Genomic DNA, 26,415 nt, shown 5'->3' with positions numbered 1-26,415 from the left:
TCTTAGGACAATTTCTATTTGTAGACGTAGGTGTCTAAGGTAGTGTACACTCAATGGCCTCAAAATTCTCTTTGTGTTCGATCCTTTCCGCTAGGCTTCCACTATTTTCTCACATTTTACACACTATGTGAGTATAAGTGTGAACTGATGACATTTACCCATGTGGCTTGCAACCATCTCTTTTGTACTATAAATTGCTAGAACGTCAAAAAGATGATAGCTAGGATGGTACCTTTAGCTAGGTTTTCACTCTTTGGCTAGTTCTATTGAATGTCAATAAGCAATTCAAACAGCAACCCACCAGAGTACCCACCAGAGTTTATGACGAAGTTAGGGAGCTTAAACTTTTAAGATAAATTATAATTAATTAGTTAACATGATATCAGGATTAAAAGTCTTGAGTTCGAACATTGATTTTCATAATTTACCTCATATTTTAATTAAATATCTACATGTTGGGATCATTTACTAAGTAGAATTTGAATTCACGCGTGAGAGGAGATGTTCTTTTTTATCCGCTTAAGATAACTTGTGATTTAATACCATATAAGGGAGAATATATATGCATGCCTTAGTGAAAATATAAACCAATAAAAAAGAAGGGAGAATATGCCTTGTATGACTCATCAATAGGGGTTATATATCCATGTTATAGCCTAGTCTACGGCCAGATATGAATACTAAATCTTTTACTAAGAGATGGGTATTAATTAAGATAATGTGAGGCTTATTCATTGGAGATGATCAAATCAATTAATAAAAAAAAATGCTACGGGTACCAATGAATAAGCTCCACATCATCTTAGTACACATTATCTCTTAGTAAAAGATTAATTACCTCTAACAGAAATGCTACTTCCTTGTATCATTTTCTTGGCAACTTCAAAACAGAAACAAGCAAGCAAGAAAATGCTGCAACCAACATGGACTACTTTCACATCAAGGGGGTTTTCTCTAGTGGAGGATGGATTTGGTGTGCGTGTGAGAGAGAGGGAGGTCATTATTATTAGAACTACATATATGGGCCGAGAGTAGAAAGGAGGATGTTCACAAGTGTTTGAAGTACAAGCAGAAAGTCTTTCTGAGAGCATGCTCCATCTATACAACAACTCTTTGCTGTTGGGATGATATATCATGACTTTGCTCCAGTCATCTTCACCAAAAGCTGTCTCTCTCTGACATCATTATATGTGTGTGTTTGGTATACATTGATTTGTCACTTTCTTGCCACATCATTCGGCATTAGGAGATCGATCCATGTGCTACCTAGAGGTTAATTAGGTGTAGACCCAATGCCCAACGTTTTCAACTTACAAGGGCTTGGAAGTTTCAATAAGTCTAGAAACTTTGAATGGGCCCTGGGATGCATGCCAATTGCTATATATCCTGACTATGAAATAAAGCATATATGGTGTAAGAGCTGATAGCGTCTAGCATGCTTGACACATAAGAAGTGATGCCTTTAGTGTTGTAAAACACAAGCATGCACTAATGCTTGATATTCTTTCTGGAGGCATATCTTAGCCATATCTTTTTTGGGTTCTGATCTTTTTTCTCTGGGGAGTCACATTTAGCACGAGATGTCTCTGATATGAATTTTCTTTGTCGATCAATCGGCTTCATAGGACCCTTTATGATGGAACCTAGAAGAAAAGGAAGCTAGGGAATTGAAAAGAAGGAAAGAACAATTATTTAATTGTTCTGAAAAGAAGAAAAAAAAAAATTGAAAGGAAAGTTTCCTTGTAATTAAGGGTGTTAAGGAAGGCAATCAACACCAACAAGGAAATCGATCTATCAACCAAAGAAGCAAAAGGCAACTCAAACATATGCCACCAATCGGCCAAACAAGGAAACCAAAGAATTCACAGCGGCAATCAATATTCAAACACCTACCAGGCTACCACGCGTGCTAGATAAGGCAACATATATATATATATTCCATATTCAATGCAATCTTTCCATACCCAATTTCGTCGTGTTAATTAGTGTTGATACGGGATTTGTAATTTGTCTCTCATCCTTTGTGTATAAATAGATAGCATTGTCTGCTTCAAAAAAAAAAAAATAGATTGCATTGTAACATCAAGAAAATATACAGTTCTTTTAGTGAATAAATTCTTTTAAAAGCAAAGGTAATAAATTCAGGAAACTTTTCTTTGTTTTTACTTCTTGGTTTTATATTTTTGATATCTAACATCCTATCAGAGTAAAGGTAATGAGTTCGAACTTTGTCTCTGTTATTCACCTCTCATTTTAATTAAATCTTTCACATATATGCATGTTAAACCTTACTTATGAGGTGAAATTTGAGCCCATAAGTGAGAGGGGGAGTATTAGAATATTAATTAAAGTAATTAAATTTATTATTTCCTATCAGCCTAACAAAGGAAACGGTGAAAGGCTTATTTCGGCGATCGAAACCCTAAATTAATGGGAAGCATAAGGTTTGAAATGAAGCATTAGGTTTTTATTATTGACAAAGACAAAGTTTTATCTGCATTTAATTAGTTAAGAATCTAAAAAGCTTCTCGTGAAGGAAACCACAGAAAATTTATTCATCTAAAGTCTATGTAAATAAAGCATGTTCAAGAAAAATAGTTTTTCTCGTAATTGAGTTTGGATAAAAAAAATTTATTTCAATATATTGAACCGACATTGTCTTTAGAGCATATAATTCTCGCATATATGCTCTAAGAACGGATATCTTTGTCGAAGAATTAATGTTGACAAAGAACCCCAAAATCGAGCAATAACAAAACTGGAACAATTTTGAATTACACCATGAGATAGTCTCACAAAGTTTAACCCTAGCCTAAAAGTTCTCTTTTTCACAACTTCATGTACTTACTTATTCTATGCCCTTTTTCTTTTTCCTATATATTGATCTTAACAAGGCATATATACAGTAGTAACTTGTTCATGACAGATTAATTTAGATACACATAGGCGAATTAAGGCAGCCATCAATTAACATGATAAGTAGCCAGTTCAACAGTACTACTCTCATGATCATCGATCAGTTGAAAACTTGACAAGACTTCCCAAATGTCTGTAGAAAAAGAATTGATGTGTGGGAGTCTGATAAGGTTCCAACCAAATTGCACTGAGAAGAAGTAAACCAAACTGTATTGATCGATCATCGATTATTGTCTTTCAGAAAACATGAAGGGACTTCTTAAAGGTGAGATGACATGTGAAAAATGAGGTAGAATTCAGTCGCTTCATAGCTAGCTAGCGCATGCAATATCCAAAGGGTTGTTTGTTGGTGATCATGCACTAAAAGAAAACCCTAGCGAAGCACATGTTCATCAGCCCGGATATATGGGCAAGCAAGAATTTGGACCCCCCTCTCCTGTCTTTGAATATTTGCCAGCTACACGTAAGTGAAAATGGTGGCTCACAATATACTCCACCCACATACATGATATAGTGGGGGGGATAACGTATAGATTGGCTCGATCCCCAACAATATTTCCTTTTTGAACGTCAAAAAACGAAACCCTAGCTATAAGCTAGTCTTCATTTTGTCTACAACTATACAAGGATTTTTATGACATAAAACATCATTAGTTTATGTGTCTAGCTCCACAAATAAGCTTCGTTTGAAATAGACATATATATATATATATGGAAGGGTCGATTCTCTGCTGTAATTAATGCTTTCTACAATCATATTGTAAAGTGGCTGGTTCCATCCCCATTATGCTTCAACTTTGTAAGTGTTTAGAATTAATAATGATTTATTAGTGTATTCAGGGATGAATCCAAGAGGGCTAGGGGAGGGGTGGGGGTCCAAAATATTTCCCCTTGACCTCCCAAAGATTTTGAAAAGAAAAAAATGCTGAGATTGATGTAATATGTCGAAGTTTTTGAAAGCTCTCTCTCTCTCTCTCTCTCTCTCTCTCCAATAAGGTGGTGTGATGGCCGGCGTCAGTTTGTTAAATTTGGTCATCCACTTCAGGGAGAGGTGAGTCACCTCCAATTGAAGTTCCAAGCTCCCATTATCTCCCATCTTTTAAATCAATGAAAGCCATGTGTTAAAAAGTGATCAATCCAACGACCCATGCGTCTCCTCTCTCTTAGCTTGCATGTGGCAGCCGCAATATTCCCCCCTATCCCCCTCCCCCTCCCCCTCCCCCACCACTTTTCTCTCTTGGAAATGTTGGCCCTTGTTAAAACTTAAAAGGGTGTGCATGCGTATGATCAGAAGAGGCAAAGCAAAGTGATCTTCTAAAACTAAAAAGAAACAATCAATGTGGCTAGCTATATATACAAGTGCAAAATAAGGGATTTTACTTGGGTGATGTAACGAGACTACAACATATATATACTTACGTTCTGTAGTTTTTTTTTATTAGTTTAGATATAATTTAAAGTTTTATATGATCAGAAAAAATAAATAAATAAATTTAAACCGTACGTTGAAAAATATCTCTAACCCCAACACTTACACAAAAGTCTCTTTACCATTTACTATATTAATAAGATATTATTATCGGGACTGGAATTTCGAAGCAATTACAAGCGGCTCTTCTCGCAATAAGAGCAATATATATATATATAATAGCTTTTGATTTAGTCACCGTGAGGCACTGCCGTAGGACTGCAAATTATAATGCAGTTCATACTTTAGCAAAATTTGCTTTATCTCATAAGGGTTAATTGTGTATGGTTGGAGGAGAGTCCTCCTCCAATCCATATATAGTGTCATTTTTTAGGAGAATGCCAAAGAAAACTATAAAAGGCTCAAACGTCGTCGTATGTGCGCTACAGTTCAATCTTCTTTTGTTGCAATAATATATATGGTGGGTTTTTCTTTTTGTATTTAATTAGTTGCTTGTGTTTATGGTTTTGCCATGAGATGAATGTCTTAAGCTCTTTGTACCTTAAGATTTGCCAAAAGACAGCAATTGAGATTTTTAGTAAAACTTCTTTGGGACAGATCTCAACGAAGCCTCAATTCAAAATGGCTTGATTTTCTTTAATAAATTTACGAGGTTGTTTTATTTGAATTTTGAGTTGTGTTGTGTTGTCTTGGCCGCCTATTTGGGAAGTTGGGTCCCACATAAACTTTCTAATAATTTGGGTAGCTAATTCCTATGAATCCGAATTCGAGTTAATATATATATCATACCGATCCTCTTCATTTTAAACGAAATAGAAATATCTATTTTATGATCAAGATTTTATTTTGTTATATATCTAACGGTGTACGTACATAAGCCTACACTATTTCAAAATTTAAATTACGTTGCAACATATTCACGATGTGATAACATATATACTGTTAGATCTACAAAACTTAATTTAGACCATAAAATAAATGCTCTCTATTTCACTTAATCTCCACCCCCCGCCCCGCCCCCCCCCCCCCCCACAAAAAAAAATTAAAAAAAAAAAAAAAAAAAAACCCTTATATAAAAGATAATATATTATGTATATAATGATCTGATAACTGTTTCATGTTCCTTAAGCAGTGAGTAAAGATATGTGCACCAACGTGAACCTATCTGCAAATTAAATGCAGTTTTAAGAAGAAAAATAAAGGACCAGGGGGAGGACTTTACCATTGTTTTTTTATCAAATAACTTATGTACGTGTTACTCGCGTACGTCACATAGGTGAGGAATCTTGGACGTCGTTGGTTGAGCAATTAGAAGTACTCTCAACTCACAAACACAATGTTTGATAATTTACCTGATTGATAAATTTTATTCAATAATGAAATAGTATTTAAAAGAATAGAATACAATAGAAAATAGAGTCCCACATAAAATAAAACTTCACTTGTAACTCAACAACCTAACCTGCTATTAACAGGACTTCTAAAAAAAATAAAAGAGATAAACCTAATTCTACCCAAATAACAATATAAAAAGATAAACAGGAGACATACTTCTACCGACACAAAAATCGTAAACTAATTAATAAAACAACTAATGAACTGACCACCTAATAGAACAATAAAACATTAAAGAACTGATCGAATAGCCTAACATATAATACTTCCTAACAGAGCCGGCTACTACTTAACAATGACTACACGTAACATGCTGCATTAATGCACTCTTATTGAGTGAACTTGAACCTTGGGTTTCTAGACTTCATTTTATTCATCTCCTTATGTTACATAACCCAAAAAGGAAAGAAAAAGCTGCCTTAGCATCTTTCCTATGATCGTGTTGCAATAAGAGCCATAGATCAGGAAGTGGGGTTCCTAATTCTCACATGGGAGACTTAATCCTTGAAATAGGGCTTCGAAATAGGGATGAGGATCCCCTCTTATTAGGTTGTTTGAATTTTATAGAAATTTGAGCCGCCTAAAAGAAGGGGGTTGCATGAGCCACTTACCCTAGATAGTGTTGGATGCAGGATCTACTAATTACCTAAGACAAGTAGGTCCTATAGCCACTCTCTTAAGTTGCCCTAATATTAGGAATTCCAATATGAAGAAATAGTCACTTCAAAACTATTGCTTTAAGTTTTGTTTGGTACGTAGAATGATTATTCTATTTAAAAAATTGAATATCTTTTATTAAGAATTGATGAAGGTGGGGAATAAAATAACCTTAGTGTTAGAGTAAATAATAATGATCTAACACTTGGAATAGCTACTTTCATTGCACACGAGTGAATGATTATTCCTTCATGAGCCAAATTTCTTCAATTTTCAATAAAAATTATTCATTTTCCTATTGGAATAATCATTCCACGTACAAACATAACCATAATGCCCGTGATTATCCCCACATAATTTGCATAAGCGCACACATTCTAAATTCCCAAATATTTACCCACAAACGTCATAGAAATTCCATTCTTGAAAGTTGTTAACTTGTTGCAATTGAGGGACAAAAATCATGCATAGAAAAACAACGTTTTGCCAAGCGGATAATACCACGTGTTGCATGCAGCAAATATCAACGACTTATAAATCCTGGTGCACAGAAAACATTGCTACAAGGAGACGATTTTCAGGTTAAAAATGCACATTGCGGATTGAGATTTTGCTAACCAGATTACTAATAATTCAAACAATAAATGTGAAAAAAATTTGACTTACATGCTCGAACAAGTGTTAGACTGTTTGCTTACTTGTTGGACAAGTAAGCCATATAAAAGTTTTCTCATATTTTCTGTCCGAATTATAAATTGCTAAGATCCAAATCCATCGATGTCAGGACACTTTACCTTCTAAGGTTGGATTCCATATTACAACAAAATCGCTTTACACGAAGTAAACAAAAGGTTATTTACAATGAGCACTGAAATTCCCCTTTTGCTAATTTCCTTTGACCAAATTCTTTAAGAAAGACTGAATTTATTTACTTATTTTTCCTTTTATCCTTCTTTGGGTTCAAAACCCACACACACAATTCACAAGGTCACATATTGACCCAGCAAACGAGTTGGTTTTTCACTAGTGGCATTATACCCTGAGAAACATAATCTTGTTGATTTTTATTACTTATCAATAAAAATAATTAATTAATTAATTAATTAAAAAAAAAATCTTGCTGGTCGTTTACATTAAGAAATAGTACTTATTGTCAATAGAGTATCTCACCATACAAAGAAAAAATACACACTTGCTCAGCTCATAGTTCACCTAATTTCTGTTTATTTAAGCAACTTGGGGCTTATTTACCTATAACCCTTGAAATCACAATGCAGCATCTAATCTCAAAATGTCCTAACCTTTAATATCTTTTCATTTCAGACCCTTGGGGGTTCTCACCATGATGCAACACTTGGAGATGACTTCAACTTCTTTGGTGGTGGGTTTCCCCCCGAAATCAGCACATATGAATAGAAGCAAAGCATTGCAGCACTAAAGACAAAAAACAGAATACAAAGGAGTCAAACCAGATTCAAGAAAGTTAACTCTCTTTTGTCAAATAAAAAAAAAAAAAAAAAAGAAAGAAGTTAACTCTCTTGTCAAGTAAATTAAAAGGAAAAAAAAAAAACATTGGCAGTCAGATAACGCAATACCTAATAGCAGCGTAAAAACCTGTTGGAAATACTTTCTTCGTCTGCACCAACAGTACCATTATAAAGTTAGAAAGATCAAATCAATCGGCCAATGAGTAAAAAGGGTTTTCTGCTTGATGTATTACCAATGAATACGCCTGAAAGTTCTTCCAAAGAAGGACCACCGACAGTGCTGCAAATTTTAAAAGTATACACATACTTAGTATAGGATGATCTCCCAAAAAGAGAAGTAAATCCGTAACTAAAATCTAAGAATAACAAAAGATATTGCAGGACCCAAAATGTCTCAAGTGAGATTAAATCAGAACCTGCTTGTCCTAGAATGAACGGTAAACTGGATTTTCCTAGCCTCCAGATCTTTAAGCTAAAGGTGCTGAGAGCTAGCAAAGCACCTCCGTAGAGCACACCAGTAGTCAGAGTTGCAGGATTTCTTGAGAAAACAAAACCAAGAAGTCCACCACTTAAAACAAGTCCACCTGTAACAAGACAAAAGTTAAAAGTTTGCACTAGTCAGTCTTCATTTAAGAAAAAAGCAACATCAATTGGAAAAAAAAAAAAAAAGAAAAAAAAAAAGACACATATGGGCATGTACCTGTACAGTTAGCATACTTATCACTAGCAATTTGGACAGATGCAAAGCGTGTGCAAACCAACTTGCACGAAGACCAGTGGTCCAACAGATTTGACTGTAATAACAATCATAACTGCAATTATAGGACTGCTTTGACCAAGGGACCAACCTCGAACAGTTTGTGACCTAAAAATGCATTGTACAAAAGAAACTATGTTTTGGAGACCAGTAAATTAAGAATCTTTCTTTTTCTTTTTTTCTTTTTTTTAAAATCGTTCATTATATCGTATGAATAAACAGAAATCTGAACCAATTAAAGTATATCTGTAACACCCCCAAGTGCTCTATTTGGTTTAAACCTAATTCCTCAATATCTTGATCCTCTTCCTACATTGAAATTAATTGCATTAAACTCCCTAATATTACCTCATAATTAAAACTGATTTAAAGCCCATCTAAGCTTTTCTATTTCACTTTGATCGATAGGACTGCAATCGAAGTATCGATCGAACCTTTCTGTTTCTGGTTCGATCAATCAGATTGCAATCAAATCATTTTGTCCCTCATTCAATTGATCGAACCCATAATGCACAGTTTTACTTACACGCGTGACATACTTCAACACTGTTATTGGGTCGATCAATCAAAATGTGATCAAACCATTCTGTTCTAAGTTCAATATCGAACGAAACCCAACTTTGTTTGATCGAATCACGCTGTTAGGCATTTTTCACGTTCAAAAAACACCCAAACCCTAATTTCCCTCTCCACATTTCTCCTTTTCCATACCTCGCCAAGCTTCATCAATCAACCAACAACATAAAACAACATCCTCCCACCTCAAAATCCTCCCTTTTTCTACTCAAACCTCAATAACGCTACTTTTCTCCAACTCAACAAATTCTCATGCAACAAAAACCTCTCCCTTAATCAAAACTCCAACAATCAAAATCACAACAACGAAATCATCCAATCTCAACAATCAAAACTAACAACATACCCACATAACCAAAATGAAACTCAAAGAGCATAGAGGTTTGAGCTTTTTAGGTTTGGCGCTCCTCTCCTCCTTTCTCACGCACCCTCTCTCTATGCCTTCTCCCTCACTCTCTCTTGTCACTGCATCTTTGAAGGGGCGGGGGGGAACCCCCTCTCTTTTGATTTCTTATGAAGCTTCCCTTGCATGATTAAAACCTGGTTCGATCGATCGCAACATGTCATGCCCATTTAATGCGTGTCATTTCTCACCTACCCGCATGCGTGATTCTGCCACGTGTAGATTCCATTTCGATTGTTCGAAACCCTACTTCGATCGATCAAGTTGACTTGGTCAGACTCAATAAGTGCTCATCTGCCACATCATTCTTTCTTTTAGCGCCACAGGTCCAATCAATCAAACTCCAACTTCAATCGATCGAAGTCTGCTGATAACATGAAATTCAGGCAACCATCCCATTTTTTTAACCCAAAATCAAACACCAACTCTTATTTCTAAATCATCTAGAACCCAAAACAACTCCTGGAAATGTTTCTTAGTTCCGCGACAGAACCTCCAACATTCTTAAATCCTTCTTGATAATCTAAAGCCTAGAATAACATCCTTTATCGATTATCCCACGGATTTCCATGATTTGGCTAACATCCTCCATAATCAAAGTTAAAGCCTACAGAGCATTATTTATCGAGATAGTAACTCAATTACCTCAAGGTTCCTTTTCCTAACATTTAGCAAAACTTGTACCTTGAGGGCTTGCCTTTCAGTGATTTGATTCCACACAAGTATATTCAGTCATTCATATCTGATAGTAACATCTGGGATGACTTGAACAAGGGTGTGAGAACATTGACCAAGTATATTTTGCTAACCATTTCCTAAACAGAGTTGAAAATAAATTAAATTAAACAAGGACATAATATTTCACAGCTTTTGTATCCCCCATGTCACACCCACAGGGTTACCTACAAAGATCTATCACTTTTAGGCAATATTCTAATCGAAATCACTAAGCTATACATTGAAAGGTTTTTGCCCAACAATAACTGCTTTGTCTTCTGGTCCTTTCGCTTGATTAAAGATGTTAAGCAGTTCACCGCTTCTTCTTTTTTAATAAAAGGGAGGGGGCAACACGAAGACTTCCCAAGAGGTCATCCAAGTTTTCTTGACAAGCAGTTCGCTATACCGCTCCAAGTTTCATTTTTAGTTGTAAATTTGTAATACTTTCTTTTAATTGAAATAAGCAGCAATTTCTATTTCCCTCGTGTTATAATTCAATCAATTCCCTCAATATGCAAATCGGAATAAAATGGAAGATGGAAACAAATTATAAATCACAGCATAAGTACTTCGCCCTCCACTATCCTACAACTTAAATATGATGTTTAATTCACCTTCTTCTTTTTTTATATAACTAACAATATTCACTCAGTAAAAAAATGGGTTTAGCGCTAGCAGATGGGAAGTATACAAAAGATACGCAAGAGAAAACTAAACAAAAGAATATGCATATGATTTAAAATTACAAAGATCCAAAAACTCCAAGAAAGATACTGAAGCCAAACCCCCTATTTGCTTTGAGTCTATTTCTCTCTTAACATGCTTTTGTGGACATCTCTACAACTTTACAAAGATATGGTAGCTAAGGTCAATTCAAGTTTACTTACTTAGCGTGTTTAAGTGCATGTTAAGGTCTTAAGTTGGGCTGCATAAGAACTTAATTTTTATTTTTTTTTTGATAAGCAATTGAACTTAAATTTTGAAGCACCTTAACAAATCAAGTCAACAAATACCATAAATGAGAGAGAGAACTGAATGCCAATATCTAGAATTTTATTATTGACATAAATATGTGTATTGATTGGGATTAACTAACTATGGGTGGATCTCATATAAATATATAACACATATTTTGTCTAAGGTATAGGAAGAGAGGATCAAATTAATCCATCCATCCATTCTTTTTTCTTTTTTTCTTTTTTAAAAAAAAAAAAGTAGATCAGCTTAACATGTCCTGCAAAATCATTGCCCAACAAACCCTAAAATAGATTTCATGTTTTATTCATTAAATTGGAAATAGTTTGACCCATTAAGTGGCAATAATAAAAGTGAGTGTTCTTGTATACTTTGTGTACGAGGGCTTTGCGTTTTTCTTTCAATGAAAATTATTATTCTTCAAAAGAATAAAAGTGAGTGTTATCTACCAAGTCTCTCTGATGCAGCAAAGTGAACAATATAGGTGTTTACCAAATCGATACACACTCACCAAAGGGAATGCCAAAACAAAAATCATGGATTTTTGCTCCTCTTTTTGGCTGAATGATATCGTTTTCTAGAACTGGCTCATCCATTCCCAACTTTCCAGCAGCATCTTCTACTAAATCCGGGTATGACTTTGATGTTCCTCCGACATTCAATTCCGATGCATCCGCTGTATACCTTAGAGTACTCTTAACGTCAGGACTGGAAGCATCTGTCCGGCGCCCTTCAAGGCTCATAAAAACTGTAAACTAGATAACAAAAATGAAACCAAAGAGCACCATATCAAACACTACCGGCAAAAATATTCACAATTACAAATACGTTTCAGCAACCAATCTTTCCCAAATACAAAACTCTGGACCCGGATGCAGATATCATTCCGAGACAGACTAACATTCTAGTCCAAGCCAACCCAAAAAAAGAAATCAACAAAATAAAATTTCTTCAAAAATCTTCGCGGATCAGAATCCAGTAACAGTTATACATAAATACAATTTTTTTTTGACTGAATTGAGTTAACAATTCAGTCAAGAAAATGACGAGTGTTTGGTACCAGAAAACAAGAAAAGTACTTGGAAAATCCTTCAAACGACGCCGTATTGATCCCAATTTGGCTCATTGAATGGTGAATTACGAGGGTCTCTCAATTACCACGGCAACACACAAAAATCAAAATTCATGTTTTCACCCTTTCCATATATCCCATTTCTTCCATTTTATTTATTTATTTATTTATTTATTATTTGGCTCAATTTTGTGGGTGCTGGGGGCTTAGGGAAGTACCTTGGAGCAGCGCAGCGATGGGCTTGCAAATGATAGCCTCCTCCGTAGCCTCACACCGCCGTTCACTGCAGCGAAGCACGAGAGCTGAGAGATCGTCGCGGCCATTGCTTTGCGCGCGCGCGCGCGCGCGAGAGAGAGAGAGAGGGGGTCTGACTTCTGAATATGAAGTTTGGTTATATTATATATATCGTGCAATATATATCACACTTGTTCTCCTATATATTTATTTGGTCAAAATATATTAAGATCCGTGCAAAACGGCAGGTGTTGAGTGAAGGGGAAGGACCTCACCTGTTCGGACACGTGTCCAAATAGCTTGAATCCTCTCTGTTCGGACAGTCCAAACACCTGTCCAGTAACCATTTCGGCATTTCCTACACTCACATAACCTCACTTAATTACCGTGTAAATTTGTTACTGTCCAATCATATGCTACAAACATTTTTCTTTGATAAATTATGAAACTTATCTATCCATGCAATAACAAGTTATCTGTAAAAAGAGTTATTTGGTTCCCTTAATCCTCATAATCTTTGATAAAAAGAGATGTCCAATCTAATTAATTGCAGTTACAATTATGGTTAACTTGGATATCCTAACACAGGGCCCGTCAAAGCTTGGGCTGGGCTTAAGAAGGCGAAGCACGTTAGCTTTTTCATTTTAGTTTTATTTTAATATTATTTTTAGAAGAAATTCAATAAATACATTGCATGTGAGATGAACGTGCATTTTTAAATAACATGTTAAAAAAAACTTTTGTCATTGTTATTAAAAATGCTTGCGTATCTCATTTTATTAAAAAAAAAAAAAAAAAAATTAAAAGATAGATATGAGTGATTTTGAATCAAAAGAAGAGTAACTCTTATTTTAAGTGACAGATAAATGGGTTGTCAGCGTTTAAGCAGATGCCTTTCTATCTTCAGCAATGCTTCTCTTCTTCCCAAATCGACACCACCCTTTTCTTTCCTCTCTCGTTTTTGACCTAATCCAAAATCAAGGCCATTAAGGCTTGTCAACAATTAGGGATAAAATGTTTTTCTCCACTTTTCATTTAATCGAATACACTTTAAATAGAATTACATTTATCTTGATTTTGGTCTATACGCAAATTATGCCTAGTATTACGCCTGTAATCACTGCATGTCTATCTCCTAGATTTTCCCTTCTTTGACTGTTGACTATTTACAACTCACGCTTGTTGACTATTTACAACTCACGCCAACAAGGCTTCCCCATAAAAGTTCTCACAGTTTGTGGTAAGTAATTTGGTCACAAAACCTATTCAGTTTCTTCATCATTTCGTTTCCTCTAAACTAGCCATAATTAAAATTCAATTCTAACAATTTCTTTTACTATTCCCCTAATGTTGTTTTGAAACACTTCAAGGAAATAATAAAAAAAAAAAAAAAAAACTTTACATTTGGAGAATCGAAGCTCCCTTGCCTTGCCTGTGAGATGGGATTTAACGGCGGTGATTAATTGCTCAGGTGGAAAGCTGAATTTGGTGAGGAGCTCAGGAGCTGCGTAATTCTTGGTGCAACATCTTTTCAAAGACGAGAACTTTCATAAAGTATCAGTGGAAAAGAACGTGAAGAACAACGACGTCTGTTTTGCTTTAAATTGTTGTCTCTTGACGATGTCGTTTCTATAAAAATGCTACATCAAATCTTGACCGTTTAAATTTTAACAGCAGATACCCGGTCATTTATATAACTGCACTGAAGCCAAATCCCTAAAACCCTGGTAAGTTCGTAATCATACATAGAAGAAGAAGTGACAGAAGGGTTCCATGGCGCAAAACGGTAGCGTAAGAGGTAGAAGGCAGCCGAACATACTGGTGACAGGGACACCCGGGACGGGCAAGACAACGACGTCGTCTGCTCTGGCAGAGGCCACCCAGCTCCGCCACATTTGCGTCGGAGATTTGGTGAGGGAGAAGAACCTGCACGACGGCTGGGACAACGAGTTCGAGTGTTACCTCATCAACGAAGACCTCGTACTTCCCCACAAACCCACCCCTATTTCTGTTTCTGTTTCATTGTACCTTTTAATATTCGCTACGTTTAAATTATGTTCTTTATGTTAATATGTTGTCATACGTACATAAGGATGTAGATACATACATGGCAGTTGATTTTTCATTTTGAAGCAAAATAAGAAAAGAAAAGAAAAGAAATTTCAATTTCGAGGATTAGATACTGTTGTGGGTTTTATTTGGCATGAATTATGAACTTAAAATGAATTGTTGGGTTCGAGTTGGAGGTACTTTAAAAACATAGTTTTGCATGTTAAGGTTTTTTGGTTAATATGTTCTGGGTAAAAACAATTAATATTTGTGAAATTTTTACATCTACACTAGAGTTGCTGTTCGTTTGATGGAGGTATATGTTCATGTTCTTGATGAGTGTATGATGTTTCCTTGTTAATTTGGGGTAAATTGTTTAATCAAATAGCTATATCTTGTTTTGCAATAGTACAGAGAGCATGGATTTCATCTGAATGAATTAAGTAATATATTTGATTTCGTTATCCTTACATAAATGTTTGAATTTACCTTTTGCATGGTTTATGGTGTTGTACTGGTTGGAGAGATTTTATTTTATGTTTTTTTTTTATAAGTAATTGAGATATCATTAAAAGTGGAAGGCGGCTTTAGGTGTATAGGAAATTAGGAAGTATACATGAGAAAACACCTAACTAGAAGGAGAAAAGAAAACAATGAATTGAAATTGTAATAACTAATTACCAAAGAAAAAACAAAAGTTGCTGTCCAAAGATACCATGTAAAGAAAAATAACTTCTATTCTTCACAACCATAAATTGGCAAGGAATGCGTTAAAATCTCTCCAACCATTAGTTTTATTGGTTGGAGAGGTTTTATCGCATTCCTTGCCAATTTATGATTATGAATAGTGGACATCATTATGCGAGTCTCCTGGGTTTACAATATATAATTGATAACTCGCAATGTATGATTAGCCAATGGTCTTTGGACCAAATGGTGCATATCCTTCCCCTAAAATAAGGTCTGGAGTGTGAGGTGTGGTTGAATCCTTTATGTGTGGGTTGAGTTCAAGGAAAAATTGGTAATGCATAAGATATGCACATTGTATTGGTGACCGGTCCAACTACAGCGTGCTGATTTTGCAGGTTTGCGATGAGCTTGAGGATTTGATGGAAGGAGGAGGGAACCTAGTGGACTACCATGGTTGTGATTTCTTTCCCGAGCGATGGTTTGATCGAGTTGTTGTGCTTCAGACTGACAACTCTGTGTTGTACGATCGCTTGAGTAGAAGGTAGTGCCTGCCATCTTTGCTTTTTTCCTTGTCACTTGATCTTCCTTTTTTTTTTCCCGTGTTTTTGGTCCCTCTCTCTAATCTTATTGACCCTCAAAAACCATTTATGTGACAGAGGTTACACAGGGTCGAAGCATTCAAACAATATTGAGTGTGAAATCTTTCAAGTTTTGCTTCAGGAGGCAAAGGAAAGTTATCAAGAGGACATTGTTGTGGCATTGAAGAGCGATACTATTGAAGACATTACCAGAAATGTTGAGAGTTTAACAGATTGGGTGAGGAGTTGGCACCCTGCTTCCTAATCATTGCAATATCAATACATCATCAACTCCTCTCCGTCCTCCTGGGTTCCTTTACCATGTAATTGTCGTATTTAAGGGTTTGTGTAGGTTTCTGTGTAACAAATTTTCTTTCCTATGGTAAATGTCTTGGGAGTTTTTATTTCATTGCAGTGAATAATGAGTTGCATTTTCTACTCTTTCCATGAAGACAACTTATAGGATGGTTCATTCTCTTCTATTTGAGATAGCTGGTGGATAAAAAATATGGTCGGGGGATCTGTATAGAGTTTTAATTTTATATTCTTTATCCCTTGGTATATTTGCAGTAACAGTCAACTTGTTAGATTATGTGTCGGAGATGGTATTTCTGTAAGTCTCAAATCTGTTAGATGGCCCAGATTTCATCAAGCTTCTACTTAGCCTCTACCTTGCCACCAAATCCAATCTCAGCCTCGTTCTCAAAAATTGGTACCTCTACTCCGTTGAGTTCGATTCACTTCACACCGCCATGGAAATCAATGGCTTGGTGGCTGTGCAACTCTGAAGAAGAAATAGCTCTGTGGAATCCATCAACTAGAGAGCACCAGAGACTGCATGTGATGCCGGTTGAGGATCCTAAAGGTGATGTTAAACCTCAACGTTTTACTTTTTATAGATTTGGGTACGACCCCATTAGCGACGATTACAAGGTGGTGACGATGGGGCAGTTTGTTGGTGGTAATGGGTTTTTCTCTACTGAGGTTAAAGTTTATTGCTTGAAGACCAACTCTTGGAGAGGAATCAAGAACATGCCTTATTATATTCGATATCTGTTTCAGCTTGGTTAGAAGAGTGTCTGGTGTACTTGCTGGTGGTGCTTTGCATTGGGTGGTTTATGGAGGGTTTGGATTGTACTGTATGATTGTTGCTTCTCATCTTGTGGTTGAGGAGTTTTGAAATAGATCTGAGGGTCTTGGAAGGGTGCCTGTGCATGTTTTGCAATTACGGTAATGATTTTGTTGATGCATGGGTGATGAAAGAATATGGATTAAAGGAGTCCTGGAATAAATTGTTTGAGGTTTCACAATCCAGTTTGAATAGAAAGTTTGGACATATGATGCCTTTAGCTTATTCTAAGAGTGGTGACGAGGTTTCACAAGGTTCTTACTATTCATTTCGAATGACACAGCAACCGCCAGAGGAAAAGAAGAAAAGCAATAGAAAGAAGATATGAGATAACATAAACATAATTGAGTTATTTTATTTATTTTTGTTCAAGCTTATTTCTATACCTGGTTATGCCTTTTTCTTTCTCAATTGACTGGATAGGTTACCAATTTTATGTGAACAGTTGATCTCTTTAGTTTAATTTTCTGGTTCTCTTAAGAATTCAAGTTTTTTTAAAAAAAATAAATTGATGTATTTTCACTCTTTTTGAATCACTCGACATGACTGCTATAGCTATAGCATCTTCTTATTTTTGTTTTAGTTTAACTTTCTACTTTGATGGATTGGTCATTGTTTTGCAGGAAGATTTCCTGTCAAAAGGCTTTAAACTGGCTTTGCAAGCAAAAGAGAATGACAGAAAATTGGCACAAAGTGAAAACCTTACCATACATAATATTTCAATTAAGGATTAATAGGATTAGTTTATCTTACCCCATTAGTAGTTTAAGCTGACAAATTGTTTTAATAGAGGCAGAAATAAATTGTTTGACACAACAACTACACTCTTTTCCAGATGACTGACAGTTTCTGTCATTTTCCTTAATTTACCATTTGTATTATTTAGTTATTCTTTCATGTGTTTTTTAAACCTCAAGGTTGATAAATAAAGTCACATGTTATAACTAAAAATATGAGAGTCCCAGGAAAATGTCGTAATTAAAAAGAAAAAAGCTTTCTTTTAAAATAAAAATAAAAATGAAATGACGTGTTTTTTTTTTATTAAAATAATTTAGGAGTTCATTAAAGGGGATCAAAATAGTTATTAAAAAAACATATAAAAATAGTGTTGCAAACCAAACTCCCTTCTCCATATCACCACCTTATCTATGCATAAGGGATGTAAACAAACCGATCTTGAGCGAGTAGTACTTGCAAGATTGGTTCGTTTGAGTTTTTCAAGAGCTCGTGACGAGCCATGTTTCTGTGCTCGAGCTCGGCTTGCCAAGGGATGAACCTTGTGTTAGATCGAACTCGAGCTCAATCATATAGGCTGATCTCGAGCTCAAGCACTCGGCTCGAGCTCAGCTCAAATAAGCTGAAAATGTTTGCACACCCAGTGCCGCCCCCTCGGCGCCTGAAATCTCTCTCCAACACGTTACGCCCCACTTTAGGACATCTCAAGGTCGAAGACGACAATACATGGTGCACAAAACGACTCAGAACGGTGGCTTTGCATAATGTTTTGGAAAGAGGGAAAAGAAAAAAAAAAAAAAGAATGCACATACGTGAGAAATGAAAAATGAAGAAGTGAAGAACATTATTGATTCTTGAATTAATGAAAAAAGAAAATTACATGTAGAATACTTTGACGTCGGATTCAATCAAATAAAAAGAAGAACAAATCATCGCTTCATAAAATATTTCAACAAAAGTAGCCTTTTATTTTAGGTTTTATGAAAATAAAGGTATTATATGAATATTCCAATAAAAGTGAAATTTTTGATACGATTATATTAATGCATTTAAAAATTGAAATGACTATTTTAAAATTGGGCAGTTAGTTTAAAGCTTCTTTTTTTTTCCATTCATTTTAAACCACACTCCTTTATCCAGATCGTCGCCTCACCTACACATCTCTTATTAACCGACACCTCACTCCACCGACATTAATTGGCAATTCCCCAATTCTCCATACATACCGTCTGGACTCTGAAGAAAGGAAACCCTAAACAGATCGCCTCCATCACAATCCCAGATCGCCTCCATCTCCATCCCAGATCGCCTCCATCACACGCCATCCTCCCTACACCTCACAAACAACCGCCCTCTTATAACAAATACTCGATGGAGGGAGCCATCGGCGGCCATCTCGCCGTTCAATCATCACGCCCAGAAAATAAGAAGAGAAAAACGGATGGTTCATCACCATCTTCTAATCCTTCTCCTTATGTCGTCCTCATCCGTATGCCTATCTTTGAAAGGGACTGGAAGGTAAGGCGCAACTATGATAGGTGGTATACCATGAAGATTCCTGCGGACGCCGTCGACGGTACAGAAGGGTCGATCTCTGAAGTTTGGGCACAATGGTGTCTAGATGTGAAATCTACCTTTGCATTGGTAGGCTCCGATCTATACTGTTTTCGTGGCATTCTCTTTAATTATACTGGTTTGGTTCAAAACAATATTTCCGATGTACGGAAGGTAAACATTTCTAATCCCACTGATCATTGGATCCATGTTCCACCCTTGGATTTTCCAAGATGCTGTGCTCACAACTTAGTCGTAGGCGATAAATTATATGTCTTAAATAAATGTCCTTTTTCTCTGTGTTGGGGTGCTGAGGTTTATGACCCCATGACTGGAGTATGGGAATCATTGCCTGAGCCTCCATATCGTAAGGCATATCATATTATCTCTGCAGCTCTTGAGAATCCAAACAGGATTCTCGTTGCTACGCTTCCATTTTTAGATTATGAAAGTGAAGATGAAGATGAAGATGAAGATAAACATAAAGATATTTTTGCAAACTTCATTATGTACGACGTGCAGAATTGTTGTTGGAAAATTCTTGGCTCTGAACCTCGCAAGATTCACCCGAAATGTCCTTTGGGTGAATTTGGAAAGGCTCTTGCGGTAGGAAATTATTTATATTGGATTCTAGATAAAGCTAACTTGCTGGCCTACAATTTCGAGTCGGATTTGTGGCTAACAGGGGATTTGAAAGGTCTGAATATTTCGACCAATAAACATCTTGATGCCATTCTTCCTTGTTTGATCCATTTGGAGAAGAAAAGATTCTGCGTTATACACACCACTGAAATTGATCGCTATACACCTGAGAGCTACGTTCAGTGCATCCTATTTGATGTCTTTCATATGCCCGAGTTGAAGAGTGTGCGTATATCCTTTGTTTCCACCATCAAATATAAGACGGCTCGGACCACTTCCGTCAGGGATGCCTTTTTAATGTAAGTGTTTCTTCCTGTATTTTTACCAAACCATCTTCCATAACATTTTGGCTATAATTTTTTTTTTTTAATTTTCAGTTTGACATTTTCTTCAATTCAGGTGGAAAATTTCCAAAATTTGTGACTTTAGTTAGGACTCTTGATGTCAATTATATTAATCAAGTGATTGATAGGATCCTTTTGTCAACAAAGCATGTAGCCAGACACTAGATTGTGGATTTCTTACGGTTCATATAGTCTGGCTGTAGGTGAGTTTGTTGTTGATTTCTTACGGTTTATATTGTCTTGCAGGAGTTGGGTTTGTTGTGGTCTTGCATTAGGTGATCGAGTTTGTCTAAATGCAGTTGCTTTCGCTGAGTTCTTGTCCCTGTTAAACTGTGAAGCATATCATTCCTTCCCTAGTTGCCTAGTTGTATTTAAAGTTTGAAAGTGTTGTACACCTACCAGCTTGGTTGCCAAACGTGCCTGATATGTAAATTTTGCAGAAATGGTTGTCTACATGAAATTCTAGTTTTCTGCAAGACCCTTAAAATCTACAAGAAATGTGTGGACAGAAAATTTAGACATATACAAGATCTTAGGAGTCTGCTAGGTACTAAGATGCTACCATTTATTAAGAAGTTAACCTATGACTCTGAATGTAGTTCTTGAGCACGATGTTCCTCTAATAGAACATGTGTTGCTGCATTAATTTTCTCCCTTGACCATGCTATAGGGTTTATTTTATGTGCACATGAGAATGACACTTGCTGTTAGTTTTTTGTGGAAGTGCTAATGGGTATGAAAATTGCAGGGGTAAGTAGATTTGGAGAAGTCAAGCAAGGAGAAAGTGCAAGGAAGCACAGGGAAAGAAAGTGCAAAGAAGCACAGGGAAAGAAAGTGCAAAGAGCACAGGGAATTATGAGAAGTCGGTACTGTGTTAGTTGACTGTTATAGTCTAGATTAGGTATCCATATCATGACATTGTCCAATGTTTTTGTAAGGCCGAGTCGGTATATTTTTTTGGATAAGGATACTTGTGTTGAATGTTTATTTGAAGTTTATTGCTTTTGTATGGAAAATTATTGTCTACCGTAGAAGATATTATCCTGAATTAATAATTTGTAATAGGTTATTTCAAATTAGTGAATCCGGGGACAAGGTTATTTTCCATAATTTAACATTGATGTTTCTAATTACAGGGGTGTAAGTGTAATATGATTCTCCGTAATTGTGGATTTTAATTCAATTGTGGTTTTAAAACCCGCTTAAGATTAAATAATGCGGTTATTATTATATGTATGCATAAATAAATTAAGATTTTAGTTGTTATTTTAGTTGTTACACAACTCACGATTATCAAGCTATAGAGAATTTTTGTCTCATAGAGTAATCGAGATTTAAATTAATCCAAAAAAAAAAAAAAAAAAGTAAATAGAGTGATGTATGACTTTGAATTGATAACTTAAAAAGGTTTTAAACTTACCAAATTTAAAACAATGTCATTTTGTACGTGTAGGCCTGCAAGTGCGCTGCTTGTATTCCGAGGGTCTTTCCTTTTTAGTCACCTCTGTGTTGTATCTTTCGTTTGCTCAACTGGGTTCCTAAATATGAAATTATAAAGAAGTAAAACGAAGTAGCTTGGGGTGCAGATCAATGACATCCGGAACATTACTCGTGAGAACACGTAATGGTGCAAGTGTAGAGAAAAGGAGAGCGATATAGTAGCCCTATGCCTCCTATTCACAAGCTACGCAGGGCAAGTTAGCCTATTAAAATGCCCAGAATCGCTAGTCTGTGACCGCCATGGAAATCAATGGCTTGGTGGCTGTGCAACTCTGAAGAAGAAATAGCTCTGTGGAATCCATCAATTAGAGAGCATCAGAGACTGCATGTGATGCTGGTTGAGGATCCTAAAGGTGATGTTAAACCTCAACGTTTTACTTTTTATAGATTTGGGTACGACGCCATTAGCGACGATTACAAGGTGGTGACGATGGGGCAGTTTGTTGGTGGTAATGGGTTTTTCTCTGCTGAGGTTAAAGTTTATAGCTTGAAGGCCAATTCTCGGAGAGGAATCAAGAACATGCCTTATTATATTCGATATCTGTTTCAGCTTGGTTAGAAGAGTGTCTGGTGTACTTGCTGGTGGTGCTTTGCATTGGGTGGTTTATGGAGGGTTTGGATTGTACTGTATGATTGTTGCTTCTCATCTTGTGGTTGAGGAGTTTTGAAATAGATCTGAGGGTCTTGGAAGGGTGCCTGTGCATGTTTTGCAATTACGGTAATGATTTTGTTGATGCATGGGTGATGAAAGAATATGGATTAAAGGAGTCCTGGAATAAATTGTTTGAGGTTTCACAATCCAGTTTGAATAGGTAGTTTGGACATATGATGTCTTTAGTTTATTCTAAGAGTGGTGACGAGGTTTCACAAGTTTCTTATTATTCATTTCGAATGACACAGCCACCGCCAGAGGAAAAGAAGAAAAGCAATAGAAAGAAGATATGAGATAACATAAACATAATTGAGTTATTTTATTTATTTTTGTTCAAGCTTATTTCTGTACCTGGTTATGCATTTTTCTTTCTCAATTGACTGGATAGGTTACCAATTTTATGTATGAGCCCTAGTAGTGCCCTACTTCAATGGGCCTTGGAGTTGTTCAGTTGTAGTGTATGTATCATTTCTTATGTTAAAATTCCAACGTCAGTTGGAGTCGTATGTGAAGTGCATGCATCACAACCCCCATACATATTGTCTGAAGAAAGGAAACCCTAAAATCCTAGATCGCCTCCATCACACACCATCCTCCCTACACCTCACAACCAACAGCCCTCTTATAACAAATACTCAATGGAGGGAGCCATCGGCGGCCATCTCGCTGTTCAATCATCACTCCCAGAAAATAAGAAGAGAAAAACGGATGGTTCATCGCCATCTTCTAATCCTTCTCCTTGTGTTGTCCTCATCCGTATGCCTATCTTTGACTGGGACTGGAAGGAAAGGCGCAACCTTGATAGGTGGCATACCATGAAGATTCCTGCGGACGCCGTCGACGGTACAATAGGGTCGATCTCTGAAGTTTGGGCACAATGGTGTCTAGATGTGAAATCTACCTTTGCATTGGTAGGCCTTGATCTATACTGTTTTCGTGGCATTCTCTTTAATTTTATTGATTTGGTTCCAAACGAAATTTTCGATGTATGGAAGGTAAACATTTCTAATCCCACTGATGATTGGATCTATGTTCCACCCATGGATTCTTTTTTCTTTTGGCAGCTGATCCTTCCCGAGACCTAGGTCGGCATTTGATCATTCCCGAGATCTAGGTCGGCATTTGACTCTTTTCTAACTGTTGGACTCTTGGTAACATCACGAATTCTGGTATTTTTTATTTTTTTAGATTTTGTACTATCCTCCTAAGCACCTGTTATTTTCTCGATGTTGGTGCATATCATACTTTGATGTGAGGGATCACTATTTGGCGAATACATGTACTAGGATCACTCTAATATTCGGTGAATCTTCCACGCAACCAGCACCTAGTTACTCCTGGATAATAATCCTTTTTCCACCCTATAAATACCCTCCCCTTATCGTTGTTCCTCTATCAAACATGCATTAACTTTAATAGCGTCAATATATTTGTCCCGTTTACATGGTTATGTAACTGCAAATATTCTTCGGGACAAAAATGAAAAAGAGAAATTTTCGTATAAAAAAAAGTTGTAGCAACTAGAATGTATTCAAAAGAGGAGACCAGCAGCGGGATGATGAAGGCAAGATGCTGTCTTTTAAAAATTGATTAAGAAGTAATACTAAATGTATGACCGTGTATTTGTTGTGTCTTTTTAAAATTGATTAACTTTTAAAATTGTAATTAAAATTATGATAAAATAATCAAAACATGGGTCACGCTTAAAATCATTTCTATTAATTTCATCAAATTTTACTTATCAAAAATTTAAAAATGACATTTTTTTTTTTAATATTGTGATGAGAAAAAAAAAAAAAAAAAAAAAACTTGATAGAGAAAATAATAGTAATATAATTGTTAGAAAAAGCCGCGTGCCTCGGTTAATGAAATGCTCAGCTGAAATCCTAAAACTAAAGATTCGAATCCTGCAAAAAAAAATCGTTCGAATCCCTGGAATTTGATTTTGTGGGGGCATTATTATATATTGTTTGAAAAGGAAACGTGTAGTAATTTATTCTAATTGACAATTTATTTGTTTATTTAATGAAAGAATAAAAAATAGTCAAGCAAACATGTCAAATCCATTGACTGAACGAGCTGAAATGCAGGGCAGACTTGGGTCACAAGCCTCTTTGGCGTGTGGGGGAAGCGGAAAGGCATATACCTCTCTCTCTCTCTCTCGTGCTGATCTGATGCGTGATAAAGGAGAGATTGGACGTGTAATTAAAAAGAGAGAGAAAAAAAGTGATTAAAAAAAATGCTAAAATTCCAATGTGTCTTGAAATTGTACGTGAAGTGCATGTATCACAACCCCCATACATATTGTCTGAAGAAAAGAAACCCTAAAATCTCATATCGCCTTCATCACACACCATCCTCCCTACACCTCACAAACAACAGCCCTCTTATAACAAATACTCGATGGAGCCAAATTTAAATAAATACTTGAAATAAATTAAGAACATTTGACATAGCCAGTTGAGGTTCCTAACTGGAACATATCCTGTGCAGGTGAAAGCCCTATAATACAAGAGTTGGTTCTGGTCCTTTCCCTACGGAAATAATAAATATTGGGTCAAGGGGGTAAACTCTCGAGGTTTGCCGGTCAGGAGTTTGGCACTACTACAGGTCGTCCTCGATGTTGCATGTGGTTGGCTTGATATATAGTAGCGTTGAAATACTGTTGCCAGATCAATGGCTTTTCATCATTGAATCTCACCAAGCTTGATGTGTTGTCGGATCTCCCTGAAATTCAGTTGGGGGTTTCTTATAAACATGTTGATGGTACACTAATTAAATCAGTCCCTGCAGATCTTCGTCTTCTTGAGCAATTGAAGGCAAGTTCCCCACCCCAAACCCCCTTTATTGAATTTTATGTTTGGGTATATGTTCAGTCATTGACAAATCCATTAGCTGCCTTTTTGTATTTTTTGGTACTGCTTTGATTGTGCTTGCCGTGGACTTAACGTGGAAGCCGTTCCAGATTGGGTATGCAGGGATACGGCCTTGTGAGGGCAGTTCGTTTTTAACCTTACAACATCAGACCACCCTACCCACTCCTCAAGAATCTAAAAGTATTGTTTAAGACAAAGAAAAAGGGTGGAGCTTCATATGTGACTTCTCAAATTGTTAAAACTGATTTTTGATTGCCTGACTTCTGTAAAATGATTCACGCCGTCTTTATTGCTTTATAATTTTGGGGGGCTTCTTGATTTATGTGTTCTCATGTGTAGGTGGAATATGAAGTATTGCCTGGATGGAAGAATGTATGTGAAAACTTAAATAGCAAGTCCTGTTTAATACACAAAGTATACAAATGTAATCATTTTAATGAGAAATAATCATGTGAAATGGGATTGTGGAATGTGGGACATCAATACAAAATAATTTCATGTCTCCCAATCTTTTAATTTTTACATTGTCCCCTCCAATTTCCTTTTGGGGTTGCAATTCCCTCTTCCGTGCTATAGTGAAAAAAATAACTATGATAATAAAATAAAATAAATAAATAAAAAAGAAGAGAAGAAGAAGAAGCAAATAAATGATAAAAAAAAAAAACAAAAAAACAAAAAACAAAAAAAAACAAAAACAAAAAAACAAAAAAGAAAAAAGAAAAATTGGGTTTTCCATATTTTTGTCTTTTTATTTTTATAAATTTTTTGTCTCATAGAATAATCGAGATTTGAATTAATCAAATAAATGAAAAAAAGTAAATAGAGTGATGTATGACTTTGAATTGATAACTTAAAAAGTTTTAAACTTAACCAACAGATTTATAGAGAATAGATCATCTAGGTTACACTCGATATCTTTTACATGAAGAGCTTTAGTACCGATAACTATCTACCTTATCACAAGACTAAAGAGACCTAGACTAATAGAATATAACTATTCTAAAGAATATCCATAGAGGACAAATCTTGATTTTTTTATTTTTTTTTT

The 26,415-nt window shown here is 35.9% G+C and overlaps 3 protein-coding genes, 1 long non-coding RNA gene and 1 pseudogene across 4 annotated transcripts; 4 read left to right on the top strand and 1 right to left on the bottom strand.

The window, feature by feature from the left end:
- Positions 1-7,502: 7,502 nt before the first annotated feature.
- LOC133873098 (protein FATTY ACID EXPORT 1, chloroplastic-like) lies at positions 7,503-12,781 on the bottom strand. The gene is made up of 6 exons (XM_062310819.1): positions 12,603-12,781; positions 11,824-12,067; positions 8,301-8,468; positions 8,118-8,164; positions 7,993-8,033; positions 7,503-7,831 (listed from the first exon to the last, which is right to left on the bottom strand). Exons 1-6 carry the CDS (start codon positions 12,705-12,707, stop codon positions 7,735-7,737), a joined length of 702 nt encoding a protein of 233 aa, XP_062166803.1. The 5' UTR covers positions 12,708-12,781; the 3' UTR covers positions 7,503-7,734.
- Positions 12,782-14,374: 1,593 nt separating this feature from the next.
- Positions 14,375-16,200, top strand: LOC133874261 (adenylate kinase isoenzyme 6 homolog). The gene is made up of 3 exons (XM_062312141.1): positions 14,375-14,598; positions 15,753-15,898; positions 16,014-16,200. Exons 1-3 carry the CDS (start codon positions 14,392-14,394, stop codon positions 16,198-16,200), a joined length of 540 nt encoding a protein of 179 aa, XP_062168125.1. The 5' UTR covers positions 14,375-14,391.
- A 199-nt stretch (positions 16,201-16,399) lies between these two features.
- LOC133872589 (F-box protein CPR1-like) lies at positions 16,400-17,798 on the top strand (annotated as a pseudogene).
- A 1,157-nt stretch (positions 17,799-18,955) lies between these two features.
- LOC133874025 (uncharacterized) lies at positions 18,956-21,355 on the top strand. The gene is made up of 2 exons (XM_062311853.1): positions 18,956-20,294; positions 21,088-21,355. Exons 1-2 carry the CDS (start codon positions 19,171-19,173, stop codon positions 21,095-21,097), a joined length of 1,134 nt encoding a protein of 377 aa, XP_062167837.1. The 5' UTR covers positions 18,956-19,170; the 3' UTR covers positions 21,098-21,355.
- A 1,705-nt stretch (positions 21,356-23,060) lies between these two features.
- Positions 23,061-25,032, top strand: LOC133874363 (uncharacterized). The gene is made up of 3 exons (XR_009901252.1): positions 23,061-23,402; positions 23,556-23,660; positions 24,985-25,032. It is a non-coding gene; the product is annotated as an uncharacterized LOC133874363 (long non-coding RNA).
- The last annotated feature ends 1,383 nt before the right edge of the window (positions 25,033-26,415 follow it).

The sequence above is a fragment of the Alnus glutinosa genome, chromosome 7, assembly GCF_958979055.1.
Source record: "Alnus glutinosa chromosome 7, dhAlnGlut1.1, whole genome shotgun sequence".
NCBI classification, from domain to species: domain Eukaryota; kingdom Viridiplantae; phylum Streptophyta; class Magnoliopsida; order Fagales; family Betulaceae; genus Alnus; species Alnus glutinosa.
Note: the sequence above shows the minus strand (reverse complement) of the source record. Positions and strands in the feature narration are given on the sequence as shown.